This window comes from Poecile atricapillus, chromosome 31 (assembly GCF_030490865.1).
Source record: "Poecile atricapillus isolate bPoeAtr1 chromosome 31, bPoeAtr1.hap1, whole genome shotgun sequence".
NCBI lineage: Eukaryota > Metazoa > Chordata > Aves > Passeriformes > Paridae > Poecile > Poecile atricapillus.
Window position 1 is genome coordinate 3,585,570 of NC_081279.1, and position 26,087 is coordinate 3,611,656.

At 64.3% G+C, this 26,087-nt stretch overlaps 1 protein-coding gene across 1 annotated transcript in view; it reads right to left on the reverse strand.

Annotated features, from left to right (window-relative positions):
• Positions 1–650: 650 nt before the first annotated feature.
• RYR1 (ryanodine receptor 1) overlaps positions 651–26,087 on the reverse strand; it is a 159,959-nt gene continuing 134,522 nt past the window's right edge. The window contains 22 exon segments of the mRNA XM_058859886.1: positions 651–923; positions 3,717–3,768; positions 5,356–5,456; positions 5,563–5,627; positions 6,849–7,005; positions 7,094–7,228; positions 7,307–7,453; positions 7,540–7,600; positions 7,745–7,875; positions 7,998–8,040; positions 9,380–9,510; positions 10,494–10,724; positions 12,519–12,605; positions 13,852–14,023; positions 14,822–14,889; positions 15,855–17,194; positions 18,662–18,743; positions 19,266–19,370; positions 20,066–20,194; positions 22,171–22,259; positions 23,048–23,128; positions 25,468–25,485. Coding sequence (XP_058715869.1) covers positions 828–923; positions 3,717–3,768; positions 5,356–5,456; positions 5,563–5,627; positions 6,849–7,005; positions 7,094–7,228; positions 7,307–7,453; positions 7,540–7,600; positions 7,745–7,875; positions 7,998–8,040; positions 9,380–9,510; positions 10,494–10,724; positions 12,519–12,605; positions 13,852–14,023; positions 14,822–14,889; positions 15,855–17,194; positions 18,662–18,743; positions 19,266–19,370; positions 20,066–20,194; positions 22,171–22,259; positions 23,048–23,128; positions 25,468–25,485 — 3,521 coding nt within the window. The 3' untranslated portion in view covers positions 651–827.

A 26,087-nucleotide genomic window follows, 5' to 3' on the forward strand; every position in this document is an offset into this window, starting at 1 on the left:
TTTCCACCCTTTCTCCCCTCGTTTCCTGCCCTTTTCTCCCCTCACATTTCCCTCTCTTTTCCCCTCACATTTCCCTCTCTTTTCCCCTCACATTTCCCTCTTTTCCCCTCACATTTCCCTCTCTTTTCCCCTCACATTTCCCTCTTTTCTCCCCTCACATTTCCCTCTTTTCTCCCCTCACATTTCCCTCTCTTTTCCCCTCACATTTCCCTCTCTTTTCCCCTCACATTTCCCTCTCTTTTCCCCTCACATTTCCCTCTCTTTTCCTCTCACATTTCCCTTTCTTTTCCCCTCACATTTCCCTCTCTTTTCCCCTCACACTTCCCCCTTTTCCCCTCACATTTCCCTCTCTTTTCCCCTCACATTTCCCTCTCTTTTCCCCTCACATTTCCCCCTTTTCCCCTCACATTTCCCTCTTTTCTCCTTTCACATTTCCCTCTCTTTTCCCCTCACATTTCCCTTTTCCCCTCACATTTCCCTCTTTTCCCCTCACATTTCTCTCTTTTCCCCTCACATTTCCCTCTCTTTTCCCCTCACATTTCCCTCTCTTTTCCCTCTCTTTTCCCCTCACATTTCCCTCTCTTTTCCCCTCACATTTCCCCCTTTTCCCCTCAGGTCTCTGGAGTTTCGGGGTCAGCAATGAGCCGGGGGACAGCGACACTCGGCAGCGTTTATTTGGGGAGGGGGGAAAAAAGGCACTTAAAGGAGGTCTGGGGGGCGTTTCAGGGGGTCAGAAACCAGCCAGTGACACTCAGCAGCGTTTATTGGGAGGGGGGAGGAAACAAAAGGCACTTTTGGGGTTTTGGGGAGGGGGTTTTGGGGAGGGGTCACCCCAGCTGATCCTCGTATTGCTTGCGGAAGCAGTCACCGGCCGGGAAGAAATCCCAGCAGCGCTCCTGGTACATCTTCCACACGTAAGATTCCTGGGGGAGGAATTGGGGAGGGGGGCTTGGGCCATGGGGGGCACCCCACAGCAACCCTGCTCACCCTTGCAATTTCAAGAGAACCCCCAAATCCCATAGAGATCCCTCAAAATCCCATAGAGATCCTCCCAAAATCCCATAGAGACCCCCAAAATCCCATAGAGATCCTCCCAAAATCCTATAGAGACCCCCAAAATCCCATAGAGATCCTCCCAAATCCCACAGAGACCCCCCCCAAATCCCATAGAGACCCCTCAAATCCCATAGAGATCCTCCCAAAATCCCATAGAGCCCCCCAAAATACCACAGAGATCTCCCCAAAATCCCATAGAGCCCCCCAAATCCCATGGAGACCCCTCAAAATCCCATAGAGACCCCTCAAAATCCCATAGAGATCCTCCCAAATCCCATAGAGACCTCCCCAAATCCCATAGAGACCCCCCAAATCCCATAGAGACCCCTCAAAATCCCATAGAGATCCTCCCAAAATCCCATAGAGACCCCCCCAAATCCCAGAGAGATCCCTCAAAATCCCATAGAGACCCCCAAATCCCATAGAGACCCCCCCAAATCCCATAGAGACCCCCAAAATCCCATAGAGATCCTCCCAAATCCCACAGAGACCCCCCCCAAAATCCCATAGAGACCCCCAAAATCCCATAGAGACCCCCAAAATCCCACAGAGATCCTCCCAAATCCCATAGAGACCCCTCCAAATCCCATAGAGATCCTCCCAAAATCCCATAGAGATCCTCCCAAAATCCCATAGAGACCCCCAAAATCCCATAGAGACTCCCCCAAATCCCATAGAGACCCCTCAAAATCCCATAGAGACCCCTCAAAATCCCATAGAGCCCCCCAAATCCCATGGAGAACCCCCCAAAATCCCATAGAGATCCCCCCAAATCCCATAGAGACCCCCAAATCCCATAGAGACCCCCCCAAATCCCATAGAGACCCCTCAAAATCCCATAGAGACCCCCCCAAATCCCATAGAGACCCCCAAAATCCCATAGAGACCCCCAAAATCTCATAGAGATCCTCCCAAAATCCCATAGAGACCCCCCAAAATCCCATAGAGACCCCCAAAATCCCATAGAGATCCTCCCAAATCCCATAGAGACCCCTCAAAATCCCACAGAGCCCCCCAAATCCCACAGAGACCCCCCCAAATCCCACAGAGACCCCCCCAAATCCCATAGAGACCCCCCCCAAATCCCATAGAAACCTCCTGAATCCCACAGGGACCCCCCCAAATCCCATAGAGGTCCCCCAGAATCCCATAGAGGCCCCCCAAATCCCACAGAGACCCCCCCTGAATCCCAGAGATGACCCCCAAAATCCCATAGACATCCTCCCAAAATCCCATAGAGACCCCCCCGAATCCCACAGAGACCCCCCCGAATCCCACAGAGACCCCCCTGAATCCCATAGAGACCCCTCAAAATCCCATAGAGACCCCCAAAATCCCACAGAGATCCTCCCAAAATCCCAGAGACCCCTCAAAATCCCATAGAGACCCCTCAAAATCCCATAGAGACCCCCCCAAATCCCATAGAGACCCCTCAAAATCCCATAGAGACCCCTCAAAATCCCATAGAGACCCCTCAAAATCCCATAGAGACCCCCCAAAATCCCATAGAGACCCCTCAAAATCCCATAGAGATCCTCCCAAAATCCCATAGAGACCCCCAAAATCCCACAGAGATCCTCCCAAAATCCCATAGAGACCCCTCAAAATCCCACAGAGATCCTCCCAAAATCCCATATAGACCCCCAAAATCCCATATAGACCCCCAAAATCCCATAGAGACCCCCCAAAATCCCATAGAGACCCCCCCAAATCCCATAGAGACCCCTCAAAATCCCATAGAGACCCCTCAAAATCCCATAGAGACCCCTCCAAATCCCATAGAGACCCCTCAAAATCCCATAGAGACCCCTCAAAATCCCATAGAGACCCCGCCAAATCCCATAGAGACCCCTCAAAATCCCACAGAGATCCTCCCAAAATCCCAGAGACCCCTCAAAATCCCACAGAGATCCTCCCAAAATCCCATATAGACCCCCAAAATCCCATATAGACCCCCAAAATCCCATAGAGACCCCCCAAAATCCCATAGAGACCCCCCCAAATCCCATAGAGACCCCTCAAAATCCCATAGAGACCCCTCAAAATCCCATAGAGACCCCTCCAAATCCCATAGAGATCCTCCCAAAATCCCATAGAGACCCCTCAAAATCCCATGGAGAACCCCAAAATCCCATAGAGACCCCCCCAAATCCCACAGAGACCCCCCCAAATCCCACAGAGACCCCCCCAAATCCCATAGAGCCCCCCAAATCCCATAGAGACCCCTCAAAATCCCATAGAGACCCCCAAAATCCCATAGAGACCCTTCAAAATCCCATAGAGACCCCCAAAATCCCATAGAGACCTCCTGAATCCCATAGAGGTCCCCCAGAATCCCATAGAGGCCCCCCAAATCCCACAGAGACCCCCCCTGAATCCCAGAGATCACCCCCAAATCCCACAGAGACCCCCCCAAATCCCAGAGACCCCCCCAAATCCCACAGAGACCCCCCTAAATCCCAGAGATCACCCCCAAAATCCCATAGAGATCCTCCCAAAATCCCATAGAGACCCCCAAAATCCCAGAGACCCCCCTAAATCCCAAAGAGACCCCCCCAAATCCCACAGAGAACCCCCCAAATCCCAGAGATCACCCCCAAAATCCCATAGAGACCCCCCTAAATCCCAGAGATCACCCCCAAAATCCCACATCTCCCCACCTGCCCCGTGTGCTCCGTCTCGTCCTTGTTGATCAAATACATCAGGAAAAACCTGGAGAGGGTGGTGGTGTGAAATTTGGGGGTGTCAGAGCACCCCCAGAGCCCTCCAGGACCCCCCGAAATCCCCCCAGAGCCCTCCAGGACCCCCCTAAATCCCCCCAGAGCCCTCCAGGACCCCCCTAAATCCCCCCGTGGCCCCCCAGACCCCTCCAGGATCCCCCTAAATCCCCCCGTGGCCCCCCCAGACCCCCCTAAATCCCCCCAGAGCCCTCCAGACCCCCCTAAATCCCCCCAGACCCCTCTAGGACCCCCGAAATCCCCCCAGACCCCTCCAGGACCCCCCTAAATCCCCCCGTGGTCCCACCCAGACCCCCCTAAATCCCCCCAGAGCCCTCCAGGACCCCCCTAAATCCCCCCAGACCCTTCCAGAACCCCCCTAAATCCCCCCAGACCCCTCCAGGACCCCCCGAAATCCCCCCAGAGCCCTCCAGGACCCCCCTAAATCCCCCCAGACCCCTCCAGGATCCCCCTAAATCCCCCCAGACCCCTCCAGGATCCCCCTAAATCCCCCCAGACCCCTCCAGGACCCCCCTAAATCCCCCCAGAGCCCTCCAGGACCCCCCTAAATCCCCCCAGACCCCTCCAGGACCCCCTGAAATCCCCCCAGACCCCTCCAGGACCCCCCGAAATCCCCCCAGACCCCTCCAGGACCCCCCGAAATCCCCCCAGAGCCCTCCAGGACCCCCCTAAATCCCCCCGTGGTCCCACCCAGACCCCCCTAAATCCCCCCCAGAGCCCTCCAGGACCCCCCGAAATCCCCCCAGACCCCTCCAGGACCCCCCTAAATCCCCCTGTGCCCCCCCCAGGACCCCCCTAAATCCCCCAGACCCCCCTAAACCCCCCCAGACCCCTCCAGGACCCCCCTAAATCCCCCCAGACCCCTCCAGGACCCCCCAAAATCCCCCCAGAGCCCTCCAGGACCCCCCTAAATCCCCCTGTGCCCCTCCCCAGACCCCCCTAAATCCCTCCAGGATCCCCCTAAATCCCCCCAGACCCCTCCAGGACCCCCCGAAATCCCCCCGTGGTCCCACCCAGACACCCCTAAATCCCCCCAGACCCCCCTAAATCCCCCCGTGCCCCCCCCAAAACACCCCTAAATCCCCCCAGAGCCCTCCAGGACACCCCTAAATCCCCCCGTGGCCCCCCAGACCCCCCTAAATCCCCCCGTGGCCCCCCCAGAGGCCTCCAGGACCCCCCTAAATCCCCCCGTGGCCCCCCAGACCCCCCTAAATCCCCCCAGACCCCTCCAGGACCCCCTGACATCCCCCAGAGCCCTCCAGGACCCCCCTAAATCCCCCCGTGGTCCCACCCAGACCCCCCTAAATCCCCCCAGACCCCTCCAGGACCCCCCGAAATCCCCCCGTGGCCCCCCCAGACACCCCTAAATCCCCCCAGAGCCCTCCAGGACACCCCTAAATCCCCCCGTGGCCCCCCAGACCCCCCTAAATCCCCCCGTGGCCCCCCCAGAGCCCTCCAGGACCCCCCTAAATCCCCCCGTGGCCCCCCCAGACCCCCCTAAATCCCCCCAGACCCCCCTAAATCCCCCCGTGGCCCCCCCAGACCCCTCCCCAGCTCTCACATGTAGTTGGCCAGGTTGTGCTCCTCCAGCGTGTGGGTCTCGAAGCCGTGGGGCGTCGTGTCGAAATAATCGCTCCCGATGCCGCAGATGAAACATTTCGTCTGCCATGGGGGGGGGGTCCGGGGTGGGTCAGAGAGGGGGGGGGGGTCTCTGCACCCCCAAATCGCAATTTTGGGGGTGGTCCTCACCCTCCTGCCCCAGACTCACCTCCATGTCCTCCTTCACCTGCTCCTGCTGGTCCCGCAGCTCCCCGAAGGCGTCGATGATCAGACCTGGGGGGCACCACCAAAAGGAGGGGTCAGAGGGGTGGGACCCCCCAGATCCCCCTCAGACCCCCCAGATCCCGCTCAGATCCCCCTCAGATCCTCCCATATCCCCCCAGATCCCCCTCGATCCCACTCAGATCCCCTCAGATCCCTCTCAGATCCCCCAGATCCCACTCAGATCCCCTCAGATCCCCCCAGATCCCCCCCAGATCCCCCAGATCGCACTCAGACCCCCCCCAGATCCCCCTCAGATCCCCCCCAGATCCCCCCAGATCCCACTCAGATCCCCCCCAGCCCCTTTCAGGACCCCCAGGCTGCCCCCCCAGGCCCCTCCTCTGGGACTTGGATGAAGGCCAGGAGGATGATGATGATGATGATGATGATGGTCCCACAGCCCCCTCCCAGCCCCCCCTCCCCGTGGGGTTCCCACCCTGGATGAAGGCCAGGAGGAGGATGATGATGATGATGATGATCCCACAGCCCCCTCCCAGGCCCCCCCCACCGTGGGGTTCCCCCCTTGGATGAAGACCAGGATGATGATGATGATCCCACAGCCCCCTCCCAGCCCCCCCTGCCCATGGGGTTCCCACCCTGGATGAAGGCCAGGAGGATGATGATGATGATAATCCCACAGCCCCCTCCCAGGGATTCCCCCCCCGGATGAAGGCCAGGATGATGATGATGATGATGATGATGGTCCCACAGCCCCCTCCCAGCCCCCCTCCCCGTGGGGTTCCCACCCTGGATGATGGCGAGGAGGATGATGATGATGATGATGATGGTCCCACAGCCCCCTCCCAAAGATCCCCCCCCGGATGAAGGCCAGGAGGATGATGATGATGATGATGATGATGATGATGGTCCCACAGCCCCCTCCCAGCCCCCCTCCCTGCAGGGTTCCCACCCTGGATGAAGGCCAGAAGGAGGATGATGATGATGATCCCACAGCCTCCTCCCAGCCCCCCTCCCCGTGGGGTTCCCACCCTGGATGAAGGCCAGGAGGATGATGATGATGATGATGATGGTCCCACAGCCCCCTCCCAGCCCCCCCTGCCTGTGGATGATGGTGAGGATGATGATGATGATGATGATGGTCCCACAGCCCCCTCCCAGCCCCCCCTGCCCGTGGGGTTCCCACCCTGGATGATGGCGAGGAGGAGGATGATGATGATGATGATGATGATCCCACAGCCCCCTCCCAGCCCCCCCTCCCCGTGGGGTTCCCACCCTGGATGATGGCGAGGAGGATGACGATGACGAAGAAGAAGAAGGTGATGTCGAAGACGACTCGGTAGAGCTCGTAATCATCCCCCGCCGGATCCTCGATCTCGTCCCCGATGCCGCCCCCAGCCCGGACCCCCACGTACATGTGGAACAGGTAACACTGCAGGGACACAGGGCGGGGTCAGGGAACCTTCTAGAACCTTCTAGAACCCCCCCAAAAACCCAGCTGGGGGGGGGGGGGCCCTCACCGTCATCATGTCATCACACTTCATGTCGGGCTCATCCTCATCCTCGCTCTTGTTGTAGAACTTGCGGAAGAAGTTGAAGGCCACCACGGTGTACAGGTAGACCACCACGGCCAGCAGCCCCACCGTCATCACCAGCTGGGCCAACAGAGCCGTCAGGAGGGGGCTGGGGACCCCCAGAGACCCCCACCCACCCCAGGAGAGCCCCCCACCCACCTGCTTGCCGTTGTGGGTGACGGAGGACAGGATGGTGCGCAGCGTCTTGACACCCATGGCGATGTCCAGCAGGTGGGAGGCGAAGAAGAAGTTGTTGTAGTGGCCCAGCAGCGACATGGCCATGTACCAGGTGAGGTAGAGGAAGGACTGGGGACAGGGGGGGGGACACAGGGGTCACCCCATAGCTGGGTGGGGGTCCCACAGCCCCCCCCCACACACGCCCCCCTACTCACGTTATCGGTGAAAATCACCCCGAATTTCCAGATCTGGTAGCGGATGTCGATGGATGTGATCCTGGTGGGGAGGGGATCACGGGGGGGTGTCAGAGTGTGGGGGAGCCCCCAGACCCACGAGTGCCCCCAGACCCACGAGGGGTGTGAGTGCCCCCCAGACCCAGGAGCCCTGGACCCCTCCCCAAAATCCCCCCCCAGGGCTCACCAGGTGAGCAGGGAGCTGTCGGGGGGGGCTCTGCGCTCGCCCTGCGCCCCCATCTCCAGGCTGGCCAGGTCCATCCCCAGCAGCTCCGCGATCCTCTCCCGCCCGTAGATGTCCCCGTACTTCTCCATCACCTGCCAGGACCCCCCCAAAATTCAGCGGGACCCCCAAAACCGGGCTGGGAGACCCTCGGAATGCCGGGGGGTCACCTCCAGATTATGGGTAGGGGGGTCCCGCCCCAGGACCCCCTCCTCACCTTTCTCTTGATGAACTTGTCCCAGTAATTGCTGGGGAAGGATCTGGGGGGGTCGGGGGAGAAATTGGGGGGGGGTTGGTGGTGGCAGCACCCCCCAAACCCGGCTGGTGCAGGGGGGGACCCCAGCGGACCCCCAGTGCCCCCCAAAACCTCTGCCGGGCCTCCTGCACCCCCAGATCCCCCAAACACCCCCCAAATCCCCCCAAACACCCCCCAAATCCCCCCAAACACCCCCCAAATCCCCCTCCCACGACTCCCCAGTGCCCCCCAAAACCTCTGCTGGGCCTCCTGCACCCCCAGATCCCCCAAACACCCCCCAAATCCCCCTCCCACGACTCCCCAGTGCCCCCCAGTGCCCCCCGATGCCTCTGCCGGGCCTCCTGCACCCCCAGATCCCCCAAACACCCCCCAAACACCCCCAAAACACCTCCCAAATCCCCCTCCCAAAACTTCCCAGTGCCCCCCAGTGCCCCCCAAAACCTCTGCCGGGCCTCCTGCACCCCCAGATCCCCCGAACACCCCCAAATCCCCCCAAACACCCCCCAAATCCCCCTCCCACGACCCCCCAGTGCCCCCCAGTGCCCCCCAAAACCTCTGCCGGGCCTCCTGCGCCCCCAGATCCCCCAAACACCCCCCAAATCCCCCTCCCACGACTCCCCAGTGCCCCCCAAAACCTCTGCCGGGCCTCCTGCACCCCCAGATCCCCCGAACACCCCCAAATCCCCCTCCCAAAACTCCCCAGTTCCCTCCCAGTGTCCCCCACTGCCCCAATTCGCTCCAGTGCCCTCCCAGTGTCCCCCAGTTTCCCCCAATGTCCCCCAGTTCCCTCCCAGTGCCCCCCCACTGTCCCCTGTTCCCTCCCAGTGTCCCCAGTGCCCCCCCACTGTCCCCAGTTTCCTCCCAGTGTCCCCAGTGCCCCTCACTGCTCCCCCAGTGTCCCCAGTTCCCTCCCAGTGCCCCCCCAGTTCCCCCCAGTGTCCCCCCAGTTCTCTCCCAGTGTCTCCCAGTGTCCCCAGTTCCCTCCCAGTGCCCCCAGTTCCCTCCCAGTGTCCCCAGTTTCCTCCCAGTGCCCCCCAGTTCTCTCCCAGTGTCCCCAGTTCCCTCCCAGTGCCCTCCACTGCTCCCCAGTGCCCTCCCAGTGTCCCCAGAGCTCCCCAGTGCCCCCCAGTTCCCTCCCCGTGCCCCCCAGTTCCCTCCCAGTGCCCTCCACTGCCCCCCAGTTCCCTCCCAGTGTCCCCAGTTCCCTCCCAGTGACCCCCAGTTCCCTCCCAGTGCCCCCCAGTTCCCTCCCAGTGCCCCCCAGAGCCCCCCAGTCCCTCCCAGTGCCCCCCAGTTCCCTCCCAGTGCCCCCCAGTGCCCCCCAGTGCCCCCCAGTGCCATACTGGGCGTTGAGCACCAGCCGGTCCCACTGTCCCTTGACGTCATCGTCGGGCGGCTGCTCGGTGATGTAGAGCCCCGAGAACTCGAGGCGCCGCGCCACCTCCTTCTCCCGCTTGAAAATCACCAGGGGGATCTGGGGGGACACCCAGGGGTCACTCAGGGGTCAGGGGTCACTCAGGGGTCACTCAGGGGTCACTCAGGGGTCACTCAGGGGTCAGGGGGTCACTCAGGGGTCACTCAGAGCCCCGAGAACTCGAGGCGCCGCGCCACCTCCTTCTCCCGCTTGAAAATCACCAGGGGGATCTGGGGGACACCCAGGGGTCACCCAGGGGTCACTCAGGGGTCAGGGGTCACTCAGGGGTCAGGGGTCACTCAGGGGTCACTCGGTGATGTAGAGCCCCGAGAACTCGAGGCGCCGCGCCACCTCCTTCTCCCGCTTGAAAATCACCAGGGGGATCTGGGGGGACACCCAGGGGTCACTCAGGGGTCAGGGGTCACCCAGGGGTCACTCAGGGGTCACTCAGGGGTCACTCAGAATCATTCAGAGGTCACTCAGGGGTCACTCAGGATCACTCAGGGGTCACTCAGGGGTCAGGGGTCACTCAGAGATCACTCAGGGCTCAGTGGTCACTCAGAGGTCACTCAGGATCACTCAGAGATCACTCAGGGTCCCTCAGCGGTCACTCAGGATCACTCAGTGGTCACTCAGGATCACTCAGAGGTCACTCAGGATCACTCAGAGGTCACTCAGGGGTCAGGATCACTCAGAGGTCACTCAGCAGTCACTCAGGGCTCAGTGGTCACTCAGGGTCACTCAGAATCACTCAGAGGTCACTCAGGATCACTCAGTGGTCACTCAGGATCACTCAGGGGTCACTCGGGTCAGGGGGTCACTCAGGGGTCACTCAGTGGTCACGTAGTGGTCACTCAGAGGTCACTCAGTGGTCACTCAAGATCACTCAGGGGTCAGGGGGTCACTCAGTGGTCACTCAGTGTCACTCAGAGGTCACTCAGAATCACTCAGAGTCACTCAGAGTCACTCAGTGGTCACTCAGTGGTCCCTCAGTGGTCACTCAGTGGTCACTCATTGGTCACTCAGTGGTCACTCAGGGTCACCTTGAGGCAGTTGTAGCCGATGATGCACAGGAAGGCCACCAGGGTGTGGGCCAGCGCCAGCCCCCGCAGGGCCGGGCCCATGTAGCCGGTGCTCTCCTCCAGGAAATAATAAACCTCGGGCTCCTCGGGACCCCCGGCCTCGGGACCCCCGCCCGCAGACCCCTCCTCATCGGGGAACGCGCCCCCCGAGCCCTCGGGCTCCTCTGCAGCGCCCGGGGGGTGCTCCGACACCTGCGGGGAGGGGACACGCTCAGAGTGAGCCCAAAGTGTCCCCAAAGTGTCCCCAAAGTGTCCCCAAACCCCCCCGAGGGGCTCCTCGGGACCCCCGCCCGCAGACCCCTCCTCATCGGGGAGCGCGCCCCCCGAGCCCTCGGGCTCCTCCGCAGCGCCCGGGGGGTGCTCCGACACCTGTGGGGAGGGGACACGCTCAGGGTGACCCCAGAGTGTCCCCAGAGTGTCCCCAAAGTGTCCCCAAACCCCCCCGAGGGGACACACTCAGGGACACCCCCAGGGGACACGGGGAATGACCACAAAGTGTCCCCAAACCGTCCCCAAACCCCCCCCAGGGGACACGGGGAGTGACCCCAAAGTGTCCCCAAACCCCCCCAAGGGGCTCCTCAGGGACCCCCCAGGGGACACGGGGAGTGTCCCCAAAGTGTCCCCAAAGGGACACGGGGAGTGACATCCCCTGAGGGGACACAGAGTGACCCCGAAGTGTCCCCAAAGTGTCCCCGAACCCCCCCTGAGGGGACACAGGGAGTGACACCCCCTGAGGGGACACTGAGCGTACCCAAAGTGTCCCCAAAGTGTCCCCGAACCCCCCTGGGGTACCCAAAGTGTCCCCAACCCCCCCAAGGGGCTCCTCGGGGACCCCCCAGGGGACACGGGGAGTGACGCCAAAGTGTCCCCAAAGGGACATGGGGAGTGACACCCCCTGAGGGGACACTGAGCGTACCCAAAGTGTCCCCAAACCCCCCCGAGGGGACATGGGGAGTGACACCCCCTGAGGGGACACTGAGCGTACCCAAAGTGTCCCTGAACCCCCCCCAGGGGACAAAGGGAGTGACACCCCCTGGGGGGGCACACAGTGTCCCCAAAGTGTCCCCCTGGGTGGGCAGCCCCACGGCCCCCCAAACCCCTCCCCAGACCCCCCAAACCCCTCCCGAGCCCCCAAACCCCTTTCCGAGCCCCCAGCCCCCCTCGTGTACCCCCAGACTCCCTCCTGAGCCCCCCAAACCCCTCCCGAGCCCCCCAAACCCCCTCGTGTACCCCCAGACCCCCTCCCCAGACCCCCAAACCCCTCCCGAGCCCCCCAAACCCCCTCCCCAGACCCCCAAACCCCTCCTGAGCCCCCAGACCCCCTCCCGAGCCCCCAGACCCCATTCCAGACCCCTCAACCCCCCTCCCGAGCCCCCCAAACCCCCTCCCGAGCCCCCAGACCCCATTCCAGACCCCTCAACCCCCCTCCCCAGCCCCCCAGACCCCATTCCAGACCCCCCAGCCCCCCTCCCGAGCCCCCCAGCCCCCCTCCCTAGCCCCCCAAACCCCCTCCCCAGCCCCCCAGACCCCATTCCAGACCCCCCAGCCCCCCTCGTGTGCCCCCCAAACCCCCTCCCCAGCCCCCCAGACCCCATTCCAGACCCCCCAGCCCCCCTCGTGTGCCCCCAGACCCCGTCCTGAGCCCCCAGACCCCATTCCAGACCCCCCAGACCCCCTCCCGAGCCCCCCAAACCCCCTCCCCAGACCCCCAGACCCCATTCCAGACCCCCCAGCCCCTCTCCCTAGCCCCCCAAACCCCCTCCCCAGCCCCCCAGACCCCATTCCAGACCCCCCAGCCCCCCTCGTGTGCCCCCAGACCCCGTCCTGAGCCCCCAGACCCCATTCCAGACCCCCCAGACCCCCTCCCGAGCCCCCCAAACCCCCTCCCCAGACCCCCAGACCCCATTCCAGACCCCCCAGCCCCTCTCCCTAGCCCCCCAAACCCCTCCTGAGCCCCCCAGCCCCCGTCCCGAGCCCCCCGCCCACCTTGTAGAAGAGCAGGATGAAGTTGATGGCGAAGGCGAGGAACAGCGCCAGGAAACGCAGATTGTAGAAATTCCTCGACAGGTAATTCTGGGGGAGGGCAGCCGCTGGAGACCCCTCCCCAAATAGAGACCCCGCCCCAAATACAGACCCCGCCCCAAATACTGACCCCACCCCAAATAGAGACCCCACCCCAAACAGAGACCCCGCCCCAAATAGAGACCCCACCCCAAATACACACCCCGCCCCAAATACTGACCCCGCCCCAAATAGAGACCCCACCCCAAATACTGACCCCGCCCCAAATAGAGACCCCTCCCCAAATAGAGACCCCGCCCCAAATACTGACCCCGCCCCAAATACTGACCCCGCCCCAAATACAGACCCCACCCCAAATAGAGACCCCTCCCCAAATAGAAACCCCTCCCCAAATAGAGACCCCGTCCGAAATAGACCCCAAATAGAGACCCCGCCCCAAATACAGACCCTGCCCCAAATAGAGACCCCTCCCCAAATAGAGACCCCCTCCCCAAATAGAGACCCCCTCCCCAAATAGAGACCCCACCCCAAATATTGACCCCACCCCAAATACAGACCCCGCCCCAAATACAGACCCTGCCCCAAATAGAGACCCCGCCCCAAATACTGACCCCGCCCCAAATAGAGACCCCTCCCCAAAGAGACCCCATCCCAAATAGAGACCCCTCCCCAAATACAGACCCCGCCCCAAATAGAGACCCCTCCCCAAATACTGACCCCTCCCCAAATACAGACCCCTCCCCAAATAGAGACCCCTCCCCAAATAGAGACCCCTCCCCAAATAGAGACCCCGCCCCAAATACTGACCCTGCCCCAAATACACACCCCAAATGCTGACCCCGCCCCAGATAGACTCCTCCCCTAATAGAGACCCCTCCCCAAATACTGACCCCGCCCCAAATACTGACCCTGCCCCACAGACCCCACCCCAAATAGAGACCCCTCCCTGAACAGACCCCACCCCAAATACTGACCCCTCCCCAAACACAGACCCCACCCCAAATACTGACCCTGCCCCACAGACCCCACCCCAAATACTGACCCTGCCCCAAACACAGACCCCACCCCTAATAGAGACCCCTCCCCAAACACAGGCCCCACCCCAAATACTGACCCCTCCCCACAGACCCCCTCTGGGACCCCTCCCCAAACTCCTCCCTCCCCAAAAACAAACCCCCTCTGGGACCTCTCCCCACACACAGACCCCTCCCCAAATACTGACCCCTCCCCAGAGACCCCTCCCCAAACACAGACTCCCCTCTGGGACCCCTCCCCACACTCCCCCGGCCCCCCTTACCAGGAACTTGACCCTCTGCACCTCCAGCTCCCCCCAGAAGTCGAAGCCCCCCTCGGCCGGGGGCTCGCGGCGCTCCCGGGGCACCGACTTGCGCCGCCGGGGGGGGGCCCGGGGCTCCTCCTCGGGACCCTCGGGACCCCCGGGACCCCCGCCCTTCTCCCCGTTCTCTGTGCTGCGGGCACACGGGGGGCGCTCAGGGGTCAGGGGGTCACTCGGGTCACTCGGGGGTCAGGGGGTCACTCAGGGGTCACTCAGGGGTCAGGGGGGCACTCAGGGGTCACACAGGGGTCAGGGGGTCACTCAGGGGTCAGGGGGGCACTTAGGGGTCACAGGGCACTCAGGGGTCACTCGGGGGTCAGGGGGGCACTCAGGGGTCACACAGGGGTCAGGGGGGCACTCAGGGGTCACAGGGGTCACTCAGGGGTCAGGGGGGCACTCAGGGATCAGGGGGTCACTCAGGGGTCACAGGGGTCACTCAGGGGTCAGGGGGGCACTCAGGGGTCACATAGGGGGCCAGGGGGGCACTCAGGGGTCACACAGGGGTCAGGGGGCACTCGGGTTGGGGTCAATCAGGGGTCACACAGGGGTCACTCAAGGGTCACACAGGGGTCAGGGGGTCACTCGTGTCAGGGTCACACTCGGGTCAAGGGGTCACTCAGGGGTCACACTCAGGTCAGGGGGTCAGGGGTCACTCAGGGGTCAGGGGGTCACATTCAGGTCACAGGGGTCACACAGAGGTCAGGGGGTCACTCAGAGGTCAGGGGTCACACACGGGTCACAGGGGTCACACTCGGGTCACAGGGGTCACTCAGAGGTCAGGGGGTCACACTTGGGTCACAGGGGTCACTCAGGGGTCAGGGGGTCAGTCAGGTCAGGGTCACACTCGGGTCAAGGGGTCACTCAGGGGTCAGGGGTCAGACTCAGGGGTCACTCAGGGGTCAGGGCCCCCTCCCCAAATTCCCCTCCTTACTCGGCTTTCTCGGCCTCGGCCGGGGGCTCCTCCTCCTTCTGCCCCTCCCCCACCTGCTCTGCCACCTCCTGGGGGGACAAGGGGGGGTTGGGGGGGGCCACATCCCCCCTGGGACCCCCAAACTGCCCCTCAGGACCCCCAATCCCCCCTCAGGACCCCCAAACTGCCCCTCAGGACCCCCAAACTGCCCCTCAGGACCCCCAATCCCCCCCAGCACCCCCAATCCCCCCCTGGGACCCCCAAACTGCCCCTCAGGACTCCCAATCCCCCCTCAGGACCCCCAAACTCCCCCTCAGGACCCCCAATCCCCCCCCAGGACCCCCAATCCCCCCCCAGGACCCCCAATCCCCCCTCAGGACCCCCAATCCCCCCCCAGGACCCCCAATCCCCCCTCAGGACCCCCAAACTGCCCCCCAGGACCCCCAATCCCCCCCCAGGACCCCCAATCCCCCCTCAGGACCCCCAAACTGTCCCTCAGGACCCCCAATCCCCCCTCAGGACCCCCAAACTGCCCCTCAGGACCCCCAATCCCCCCCTCAGGACCCCCAAACTGCCCCTCAGGACCCCCAAACTGCCTCTCAGGACTCCCAATCCCCCCCTCAGGACCCCCAAACTGCCCCTCAGGACCCCCAATCCCCCCTCAGGACCCCCAAACTGTCCCTCAGGACCCCCAATCCCCCCTCAGGACCCCCAATCCCCCCCTGGGACCCCCAAACTCCCCCTCAGGACCCCCAATCCCCCCTCAGGACCCCCAAACTGCCCCTCAGGACCCCCAATCCCCCCTCAGGACCCTCAAACTGCCCCTCAGGACCCCCAATCCCCCCCTGGGACCCCCAAACTGCCCCTCAGGACCCCCAATCCCCCCTCAGGACCCCCAATCCCCCCTCAGGCCTGGCTACGGAGGGGGTTGGGACCTTTGGGGACCCCCCAGCAGGTCCCACCCACCATGGGGGGCCCCCCAAATCCCCCCCCCGGCTCCCCCCACCCCAAACCACCCCTGGACCCCTCTCCAAAATCCCCCTTCCCCCCTTACCCCGATCTTCCTGCGCAGGATGGGGGTCCCCTCGGGGGTGGGGGGCTCAGCCCCGGGGGGCTCCCCGATATCCCCGAGCCCCCCCGGCGCGTCGGGGGCCGCCAGCCTGAAATGGGGGTCCTTGCGAGCCCCCTGCCCGGCCGGCGCCGCCTTCACCTCCCTCCTGGCCACCTCCTCCTCTTCCTCCTCCTCCTCCTCCTCCTCCTCCTCCCCGCCGCCCGCGGGGGTCTCCAGCCGCGCCTCGGGGGGTCTCTGCGGCTCCGGGGGTCCCCCCTGCTCCCCCTCCCCGGCCTCGCCGCCCCCCACCGCGTCCTGGGTGGGGTCGGGCATGGAGCCCAGCACCTCCATCACCCCCAGGCGCTGCGCCCCCTCCACCAGCCCCCCTCCGAAGAGCGAGCTCCAGGCCAGCCTCCCCACGGCCCCCAGCACCCCCAGCCCCCCCAGGACCCCCCCCAGCGCCGCCCGCCCCACGCCCGCCCCGGCCTCCCACGCCAGCTCCCGCCCCGACTTCTTCCGCAGCCTCCGCAGCCGCCGCCGCCACGCGTGGGGCGACCCCAGCAGCCGCCGCAGCAGCCCCAGCCCCGCCGGCAGCGCCGCCGCCGCCGCCGCCGCCTCCGCCGGCTCCTCTTCCTCCCTCTCCTCCTCCTCCTCCTCCTCCTCGTCGCGCGGCGCCTCCTCCTCGGAGATGCGCGAGGCGATCTGCATCTCGAAGATGGTGTCCTCGCAGAAGTTGACGAAGAGCTCCATCTTCTCGGCCTCGCCGCCCTCGTTGACCACGTCGAAGATGAACTGCCGCTTGGACTCCTTCACCTGCGGCATCTCCCACTGCGCCTTGTTGGCGCCGCTGATCTCGAAGTAGATGCGCTCGATGCGCCGCGCCGCCCCCATGATCTCGATGCGGCCCAGGAAGGGACGGAAATAGTCCAGGATGCTCTCGGCCTGCTCCAGGAAGGTCTTGAGGCGCTGGTCGTGCGGCACGTGCTCCGACAGGTTGGTCAGCAGCACGGCCACGTTGAAGCCGATGTCGCGCGCCGGCTCCTGGAAGCGCTGGGCGAAGCTCTCCACGTCGATCATCTCGTTCTCGTCGGCCTCGGAGCAGGAGAGCAGGAACTGGATCTCCTCGGGCTCGTACTGCTTCTGGCTGTCCATGGCCTTCTGGAAATCCTTCTTGGAGATGAGGCCGCGCGGGTCGGTGACGAAGTGGCGGAAGGCGTCGGAGGAGACGATGTCGCGCAGCTTGAGGAACATGTCGAAGAACTTGAGGATCATGGTGACGTTGCTGGAGGACTCCACCAGCATGTCCACCATCTGCCGCGCGATGGTGCCGTTCACCACGTTCCCTGCGGGGACACGGACGCGTCACCCGAGAGACACCGGGACACACGGAGGGGACAGGTGGGGACACCAGGTGGGGACAGGGACAGCCAGGTGGGGACAGGGACAGCCAGGTGGGGACACCAGGTGGGGACACACGGAGGGGACAGGGACAGCCAGGTGGGGACACACAGAGGGGACAGGGACAGCCAGGTGGGGACATCAGGTGGGGACACACGGAGGGGACAGGGACAGCCAGGTGGGGACACACAGAGGGGACAGGGACAGCCAGGTGGGGACATCAGGTGGGGACAGGGACAGCCAGGTGGGGACACAGCGGACACCGGGGACACACGGAGGGGACAGGGACAGCCAGGTGGGGACAGGGGACACTGGGGGGGACAGGGACAGCCAGGTGGGGACAGGGGACACACGGAGGGGACAGGGACAGCCAGGTGGGGACAGGGACAGCCAGGTGGGGACACTGGAGGGGACAGGGACAGCCAGGTGGGGACACAGCGGACACCGGGGACACACGGAGGGGACAGGGACAGCCAGGTGGGGACATCAGGTGGGGACAGGGACAGCCATGGGGGGACAGGGACAGCCAGGTGGGGACAGGGGACACTGGGGGGGACAGGGACAGCCAGGTGGGGACAGGGACAGCCAGGTGGGGACACCAGGTCGGGACAGGGACAGCCAGGTGGGGACAGGGGACACTGGAGGGGACAGGGACAGCCAGGTGGGGACAGGGACAGCCAGGTGGGGACACCAGGTGGGGACAGGGACAGCCAGGTGGGGACATCAGGTGGGGACATCAGGTGGGGACAGGGGACACACGGAGGGGACAGGGACAGCCAGGTGGGGACAGGGACACTGCGGGGGACAGGGACAGCCAGGTGGGGACAGGGACAGCCAGGTGGGGACACCAGGTGGGGACAGGGACAGCCAGGTGGGGACAGGGGACACCACGAGGGGACAGGGACACATGGAGGGGACAGGGACAGCCAGGTGGGGACAGGGACACATGGAGGGGACAGGGACAGCCAGGTGGGGACAGGGGACACTGGGGGGGACAGGGGACACTGGAGGGGACAGGGGACACCACGAGGGGACAGGGGACACTGGGGGGGACAGGGGACACTGGGGGGGACAGAGACAGCCAGGTGGGGACAGGGACAGCCAGGTGGGGACAGGGGACACTGGGGGGGACAGGGACAGCCAGGTGGGGACAGGGACAGCCAGGTGGGGACAGGGGACACTGGAGGGGACAGGGACAGCCAGGTGGGGACAGGGGACACTGGAGGGGACAGGGGACACCGCAGGTGGGGACAGGGGACACCTGGGGTGGCCAAGGGACACTTTGGGTGGCCAAGGGACACTCTGGGGACCTCGGGGACACCCCAGGTGGGGACAGGGGACACCTGGGGTGGCCAAGGGACACTTTGGGTGGCCAAGGGACACTCTGGGGACCTCGGGGACACCCCGGGTACCTTCGAGCAGGGACAGCAGCATCACCACCATGTCCTTCTGCAGGTCCAGCAGCTCCTTCAGCAGCCCCAGCTGGGACGAGTCCTGGGCACCAGAGCTCCCAGTTACCCACCAGTATGTCCCAGTCTGTCCCAGTTACCTCCTAGTCTGTCCCAGTTACCTCCCAGTCCATCCCAGTTACCCCCCAGTCCATCCCAGTCCATCCCAGTTACCCTCCAGTCCATCCCAGTTACCCCCCAGTCCATCCCAGTCCATCCCAGTTACCCCCCAGTCCATCCCAGCCCATCCCAGTTACCTCCCAGTCTGTCCCAGTCCATCCCAGTTACCTCTCCAGTCCATCCCAGTTACCCTCCAGTCCATCCCAGTTACCCCCCAGTCCCTCCCAGTCCGTCCCAGTCCATCCCAGTTACCCCCAGTCCATCCCAGTCCCTCCCAGTCCGTCCCAGTCCATCCCAGTTACCCTCCAGTCCATCCCAGTTACCCCCCAGTCCCTCCCAGTCACCCCCCAGTCCATCCCAGTCCCTCCCAGTCCGTCCCAGTCCATCCCAGTTACCCTCCAGTCCATCCCAGTTACCCCCAGTCCCTCCCAGTCCGTCCCAGTCCCACCTGTGCCAGTTTTTTCATCATGTGAGCGAAGACGTGCAGGAAGCCGACGACGGCGTCCCAGAGGCGGCTGTGGGCCAGGCTCTGCTGGTTCCCGGTGCAGGGACCCTGGGGACACGGGGACAATGACAGGGACACGGGGACACTGACAGGGACACCCGGGGGACACTGCCAGGGACACCCAGGGAGGCTGGGGGGCCCCAGGGGGGTCCCAGGTGGGTTTGGGGGGTCCCAGAGGCGGCTGTGGGCCAGGCTCTGCTGGTTCCCGGTGCAGGGACCCTGGGGACACGGGGACAATGACAGGGACACTGCCAGGGACCCCCTGGGGACACTGACAGGGGGGCTGGGGGACACTGCCAGGGACCCCCTGGGGATGCTGGGGACACAGGGACACTGCCAGGGACCCCCAGGGACACTGCCAGGGACCCCCGGGGGACCCCTGGGAGGGCTGGGGGATGTGGGGCGGTTTGGGGGAGGTCCCAGGAGGGGTCCCAGGAGGTCCCAGGTGGGTTTGGGGGGGGTCCCAGGTGGATTTGGGGGGGTCTCAGGGGGTCCCAGGTGTGTTTGGGGGTCCCAGGGAGGTTTGGGGGGTCCCAGGGGCTCTCACCTGTCTGTACTCACCTGGATGTACTCGGTCAGGCTGTTGAACACCTGCTTGGCCACAGCCATGGGGGATTTGGGGGTCCCAGGTGGGTTTGGGGGTCCCAGGTGGGTTTGGGGGGTCTCAGGGGTTCTCAGGTGGATTTGGGGGGGTCCCAGGTGGATTTGGGGGGTCTCAGGTGTGTTTTGGGGGTCTCACTCACCTGGATGTACTCGGTCAGGCTGTTGAACACCTGCTTGGCCACGGCCATGGCTTTGGAGAAATTCCTCTTGCCCTGCTCGTCGATGACGTCCTTGCCCGAGTAGTACCAGTAAAAGTCACTGATGGACTCCTGGGGACAGCGGGGACACCGCTCAGGGCCTGGGGACACCTCGGGGGACACCTGGGACACCTGGGACACCTCTGGGGACAGCTGGGACAGGTAGGACACCTCTGGGGACAGTGGGGACACCGCTCAGGGCCTGGGGACACCTGGGACACCTCTGGGGACACCTCTGGGGACAGTGGGGACACCGCTCAGGGCCTGGGGACACCTCTGGGGACAGTGGGGACACCGCTCAGGGCCTGGGGACACCTGGGACACCTCTGGGGACACCTCTGGGGACAGTGGGGACACCGCTCAGGGCCTGGGGACACCTCTGGGGACAGCTGGGACAGGTAGGACACCTCTGGGGACAGCGGGGACACCGCTCAGGGCCTGGGGACACCTCGGGGGACACCTCTGGGGACATCTGGGACACCTCTGGGGACACCTCTGGGGACACCTCTGGGGACAGCTGGGACACCTCTGGGGACAGTGGGGACACCGCTCAGGGCCTGGGGACACCTCTGGGGACAGCTGGGACAGGTAGGACACCTCTGGGGACAGCGGGGACACTGCTCAGGGCCTGGGGACACCTGGGACCCCTGGGACACCTCTGGGGACACCTGGGACAGCTCTGGGGACACCTCTGGGGACACCTGGGACAGCTCTGGGGACACCTGGGACAGCTCTGGGGACACCTCTGGGGACACCTGGGACAGCTCTGGGGACACCTCTGGGGACACCTGGGACACCTCTGGGGACACCTGGGACAGCTCTGGGGACACCTCTGGGGACACCTGGGACAGCTCTGGGGACACCTGGGACAGGTAGGACACCTCTGGGGACAGCTGGGACACCTCTGAGGACACTTGGGACACCTCTGGGGACACCTCTGGGGACACCTGGGACAGCTCTGGGGACACCTCTGGGGACACCTGGGACAGGTAGGACACCTCTGGGGACAGCTGGGACAGCTCTGGGGACACCTCTGGGGATACCTGGGACAGGTAGGACACCTCTGGGGACAGCTGGGACACCTCGGGGGACACCTGGGACACCTCGGGGGACACCTCTGGGGACACCTGGGACAGCTCTGGGGACACCTGGGACACCTCTGGGGACACCTGGGACACCTCTGGGGACAGCTGGGACACCTCTGGGGACACCTCTGGGGACAGCTGGGACAGCTCTGGGGACAGCTGGGACACTGCTCAGGGCCTGGGGACACCTCGGGGGACACCTGGGACACCTCTGGGGACACCTGGGACACCTCTGGGGACACCTCTGGGGACAGCTGGGACAGGTAGGACACCTCTGGGGACAGCTGGGACAGCTCTGGGGACAGCTGGGACACTGCTCAGGGCCTGGGGACACCTCGGGGGACACCTGGGACACCTCTGGGGACACCTGGGACACCTCTGGGGACACCTCTGGGGACAGCTGGGACAGGTAGGACACCTCTGGGGACAGCTGGGACAGCTCTGGGGACAGCAGGGACAGCTCTGGGGACAGCGGGAACAGCTCTGGGGACACCTGGGACAGGTAGGACACCTCTGGGGACACCTGGGACACCTCTGGGGACACCTGGGACACCTCTGGGGACAGCGGGGACACCGCTCAGGGCCTGGGGACACCTGGGACACCTGGGACACCTCTGGGGACACCTGGGACAGGTAGGACACCTCTGGGGACACCTGGGACAGGTAGGACACCTCTGGGGACACCTGGGACACCTCTGGGGACACCTGGGACAGGTAGGACACCTCTGGGGACAGCTGGGACACCTCTGGGGACAGCTGTGGGGACAGGTGGGACATCTCTGGGGACAGCTGGGACACTCAGGCCCTGGGGACACCTCTGGGGACACTCAGGCCCTGGGGACAGCTGTGGGGACAGCTCTGGGGACAGCTGTGGGGACAGTTCTGGGGACAGCTGTGGGGACAGTGGGGACACTCAGGCTCTGGGGACAGCCCTGGGGACAGTGGGGACAGGTGCGGTGTCACCTGCAGGCGCAGCAGGTAGTCCACGGTGCAGATGATGATGTTGATGGTGGTCGTGTTCCCCGTCTGCGTCCTCAGGTAGTTCTGGAAGTCTGGGGGGGACAGGGACAGCCCCGGGGTCACCTCAGTGTCACCTGGGTGTCACCCCCGGGGTCACCTGGGTGTCACCTGGGTGTCACCTCCGGGGTCACCTGGGTGTCACCTGGCTCCCCCTCCTGTCCCTCCGTGTCCCCTCCCCCTGTCACCGCCCTCTGCCCGGCCCCAGGGACCCCCTGAGACACGAGCCCTGTCCCCCCCGTGTCCCCAGGTGTCCCCAGGTGTCCCCCCAGGTGTCCCCAGGTGTCCCCCCGTGTCCCCCCAGGTGTCCCCAAGTGTCTCCAGCTGTTCCCCCATGTCCCCAGGTGTGTCCCCAAGTGTCCCCAGGTGTCCCCAGGTGTCCCCCCGTGTCCCCAGGTGTCCCCCCAGGTGTCCCCAAGTGTCTCCAGCTGTTCCCCCATGTCCCCAGGTGTCCCCAGGTGTCCCCAGGTGTGTTCCCAGGTGTCCCCCCCATGTCCCCAGGTGTCCCTCCATGTCCCCAGGTGTGTCCCCAGCTGTCCCCAGGTATCCCCAGCATGTCCCCAGGTGTCCCCCCGTGTCCCCAGCTGTCCCCAGGTGTCCCCCCATGTCCCCAGGTGTCCCCAGGTGTGTCCCCCCCATGTCCCCAGGTGTCCCCAGGTGTCCCCAGATGTTCCCCCATGTCCTCAGGTGTCCCCAGCTGTTCCCCCATGTCCCCCTCATGTCCCCAGGTGTGTCCCCAGGTGTGTCCGCATGTCCCCCTCATGTCCCCAGGTGTGTCCCCAGGTGTGTCCCCATGTCCCCAGGTGTCCCCAGGTGTCCCCACCGTTGTTGTGGCCCTCGCAGAGCAGCTGCAGCAGCCGGAACAGGTCCTGGGTGAATTCATCGTCCGACATCACCTTCTCCCCTGGGGGGACACGGGGGGGACACGGGGACAGCGCCGTCACCTGGGGCCACACGAGCCACGGGGACACATCCCAGTGGCACCAGGACACCACAGAGTGGCACGGGGACACCACAGAGTGGCACGGGGACACCATGGAGTGGCACAGGGACAATCTGAGCTGGCACAGGGACACCCTGAGATGACACAGGGACACTCGAGTGGCACAGGGACACCCCGGTGGCACAGGGACACCACAGAGTGGCACAGGGACACTCTGAGCTGGCACAGGGACACCCCAAGATGACACAGGGACACTCTGGAGTGGCACAGGGACACCTGGGGTGGCACAGGGACACTCTGAGCTGGCACAGGGACACCCTGGCATGGCAGGGACACACCGAGATGGCACCAGGACACACCAGAGTGGCACGGTGACACCACAGAGTGGCACGGTGACACCCTGAGGTGACTCAGGAGTGGCACAGGGACAGGCAGGGTGGCAGTGGGGACACCACAGGGGACACTGTGGCAGCACAGGGACATGCTGGGGTGGCAGTGGGGACAGGCAGGGTGACACTGGGGTGGCAGGGGGGACACTGGGGTGGCAGGGGGGACACTGGGGTGGCAGGGGGGACACTGGGGTGGCAGTGGGGTGGCAGTGGGGTGGCAGTGGGGACACTGGGGTGGCAGTGGGGTGACAGTGGGGACACTGGGGTGGCAGTGGGGTGACAGTGGGGTGACAGGGGGGACACTGGGGTGGCAGGGGGGTGACAGGGGGGACACTGGGGTGGCAGTGGGGTGGCAGGGGGGACAGTGGGGTGGCAGTGGGGTAACAGTGGGGACACTGAGGTGGCACGGTGTTAGCAGGGAGGGGACACAAGCGGGGACAAGCAGGGACACGGTGCCAGGCCCCCCCCCCTGCCCCACAGAGCCTTCAGTGACCCCTGAGACCCCCTGAGACCCCCTGGGACCCCCCTGAGACCCCCTGAGACCCCCAAAACCCCCTGGGACACCCTGAGACCCCCCCAAACCCCCCTGAGACCCCCTGAGACCCCCTGGGACCCCCCTGGGACCCCCTGGGACCCTCCCGAACCCCCCTGAGACCCCCCCAAACCCCCCTGAGACCCCCTGAGACCCCCTGGGACCCCCCTGAGACCCCCTGGGACCCCCCTGAGACCCCCTGAGACCCCCTGGGACCCCCTGGGACCCCCTGAGACCCCCTGGGACCCCCTGAGACCCCCCTGGGACACCCGAGACCCCTGGCTCTGCCCCATAACCCAGAGCCCCCCTAAATCCCCCACAGCCCAAGTCCCCTATAGCCCCCAGACCCCCTGACCCTATAACCTGCCCCACAGACCCTATAACCTGCCCCCTGACCCTATAAGCTGCCCCACAGACCCCTCAGACCCCATAACCTGCCCCATACCCTATAACCTGCCCCCCCGACCCTATAACCTGCCCCCCATACCCTATAACCTGCCCCCGACCCTATAACCTGCCCCATAGCCCTCCACAGAACCCTGACCCTATAACCTGCCCCACAGACCCTATAAGCTGCCCCATAGACCCTATAACCTGCCCCACAGAACCCCCTGACCCTATAACCTGCCCCATACCCTATAACCTGCCCCATAGCCCTCCACAGACTCCTGACCCCATAACCTGCCCCACAGACCCCCACAGACCCTATAACCTGCCCCACAGACCCTATAACCTGCCCCATAGACCCTATAACCTGCCCCACAGACCCCTCAGACCCCATAACCTGCCCCATACCCTATAACCTGCCCCCCCTGACCCTATAACCTGCCCCACAGACCCCTCAGACCCCATAACCTGCCCCACAGCCCCCCATACCCTATAACCTGCCCCTCAGACCCTATAACCTGCCCCATAGCCCTCCACAGACCCCTGCCCCACAGACCCCACAGCCCCTATAACCTGCCCCACAGACCCCACAGACCCTACAGCCTGCCCCATAGACCCCACAGACTCCCCATACCCTATAACCTGCCCCCGACCCTATAACCTGCCCCATAGCCCTCCACAGACCCCCCTGACCCTATAACCTGCCCCACAGACCCCTGGCCCCATAACCTGCCCCACAGACCCTATAACCTGCCCCCCCTGACCCTATATCCTGCCCCCGACCCTATAAGCTGCCCCATAGACCCTATAACCTGCCCCATAGACCCTATAACCTGCCCCACAGACCCTATAACCTGCCCCCTGACCCTATAACCTGCCCCATAGACCCTATAACGTGCCCCCCCTGACCCTATAAGCTGCCCCACAGACCCCTGGCCCCATAACCTGCCCCCCTGACCCCATAAGCTGCCCCGTAGCCCCCCCGTATTTACCGTTCTCCCGGCTGATGACTGCCAGCGGAGCCGGGGGGAGAGAAGAGACAGTGAGCGGGGGGGGATTTAGGGGATCTGGGGGGGATCTGGGGGATCCAGGGGGGGATTTAGGGGATCCGGGAAGGATTTAGGGGATCTGGGAGGGATTTAGGGGATGCAGGGGGGGATTTACGGATCCAGGGGGGGATTTGGGGGATGCAGGGGGGGATTTGAGGGGATCCAGGGAGGGATTTGGGGGATCCAGGGGGGATTTAGGGGATCTGGGGGGGATCTGGGGGATCCAGGGGGGGATTTAGGGAATCCAGCAGGGATTTGGGGGATCTGGGGGGGATTTAGGGGATCTGGGGGGGATTTAGGGGATCTGGGGGGGATTTAGGGAATCCAGGAGGGATTTGGGGGATCTGGGAGGGATTTGGGGGATCTGGGAGGGATTTAGGGGATCTGGGAGGGATTTGGGGGATCTGGGAGGGATTTGGGGGATCTGGGGGGGATTTAGGGGATCTGGGAGGGATTTGCGGGTTCTGGGAAGGATTTGGGGGATCCAGGGAGGGATTTTGGGATCCAGGGAGGGATTTCGGGGATCTGGGAGGGATTTTGGGGATCCAGGGGGGGATTTTGGG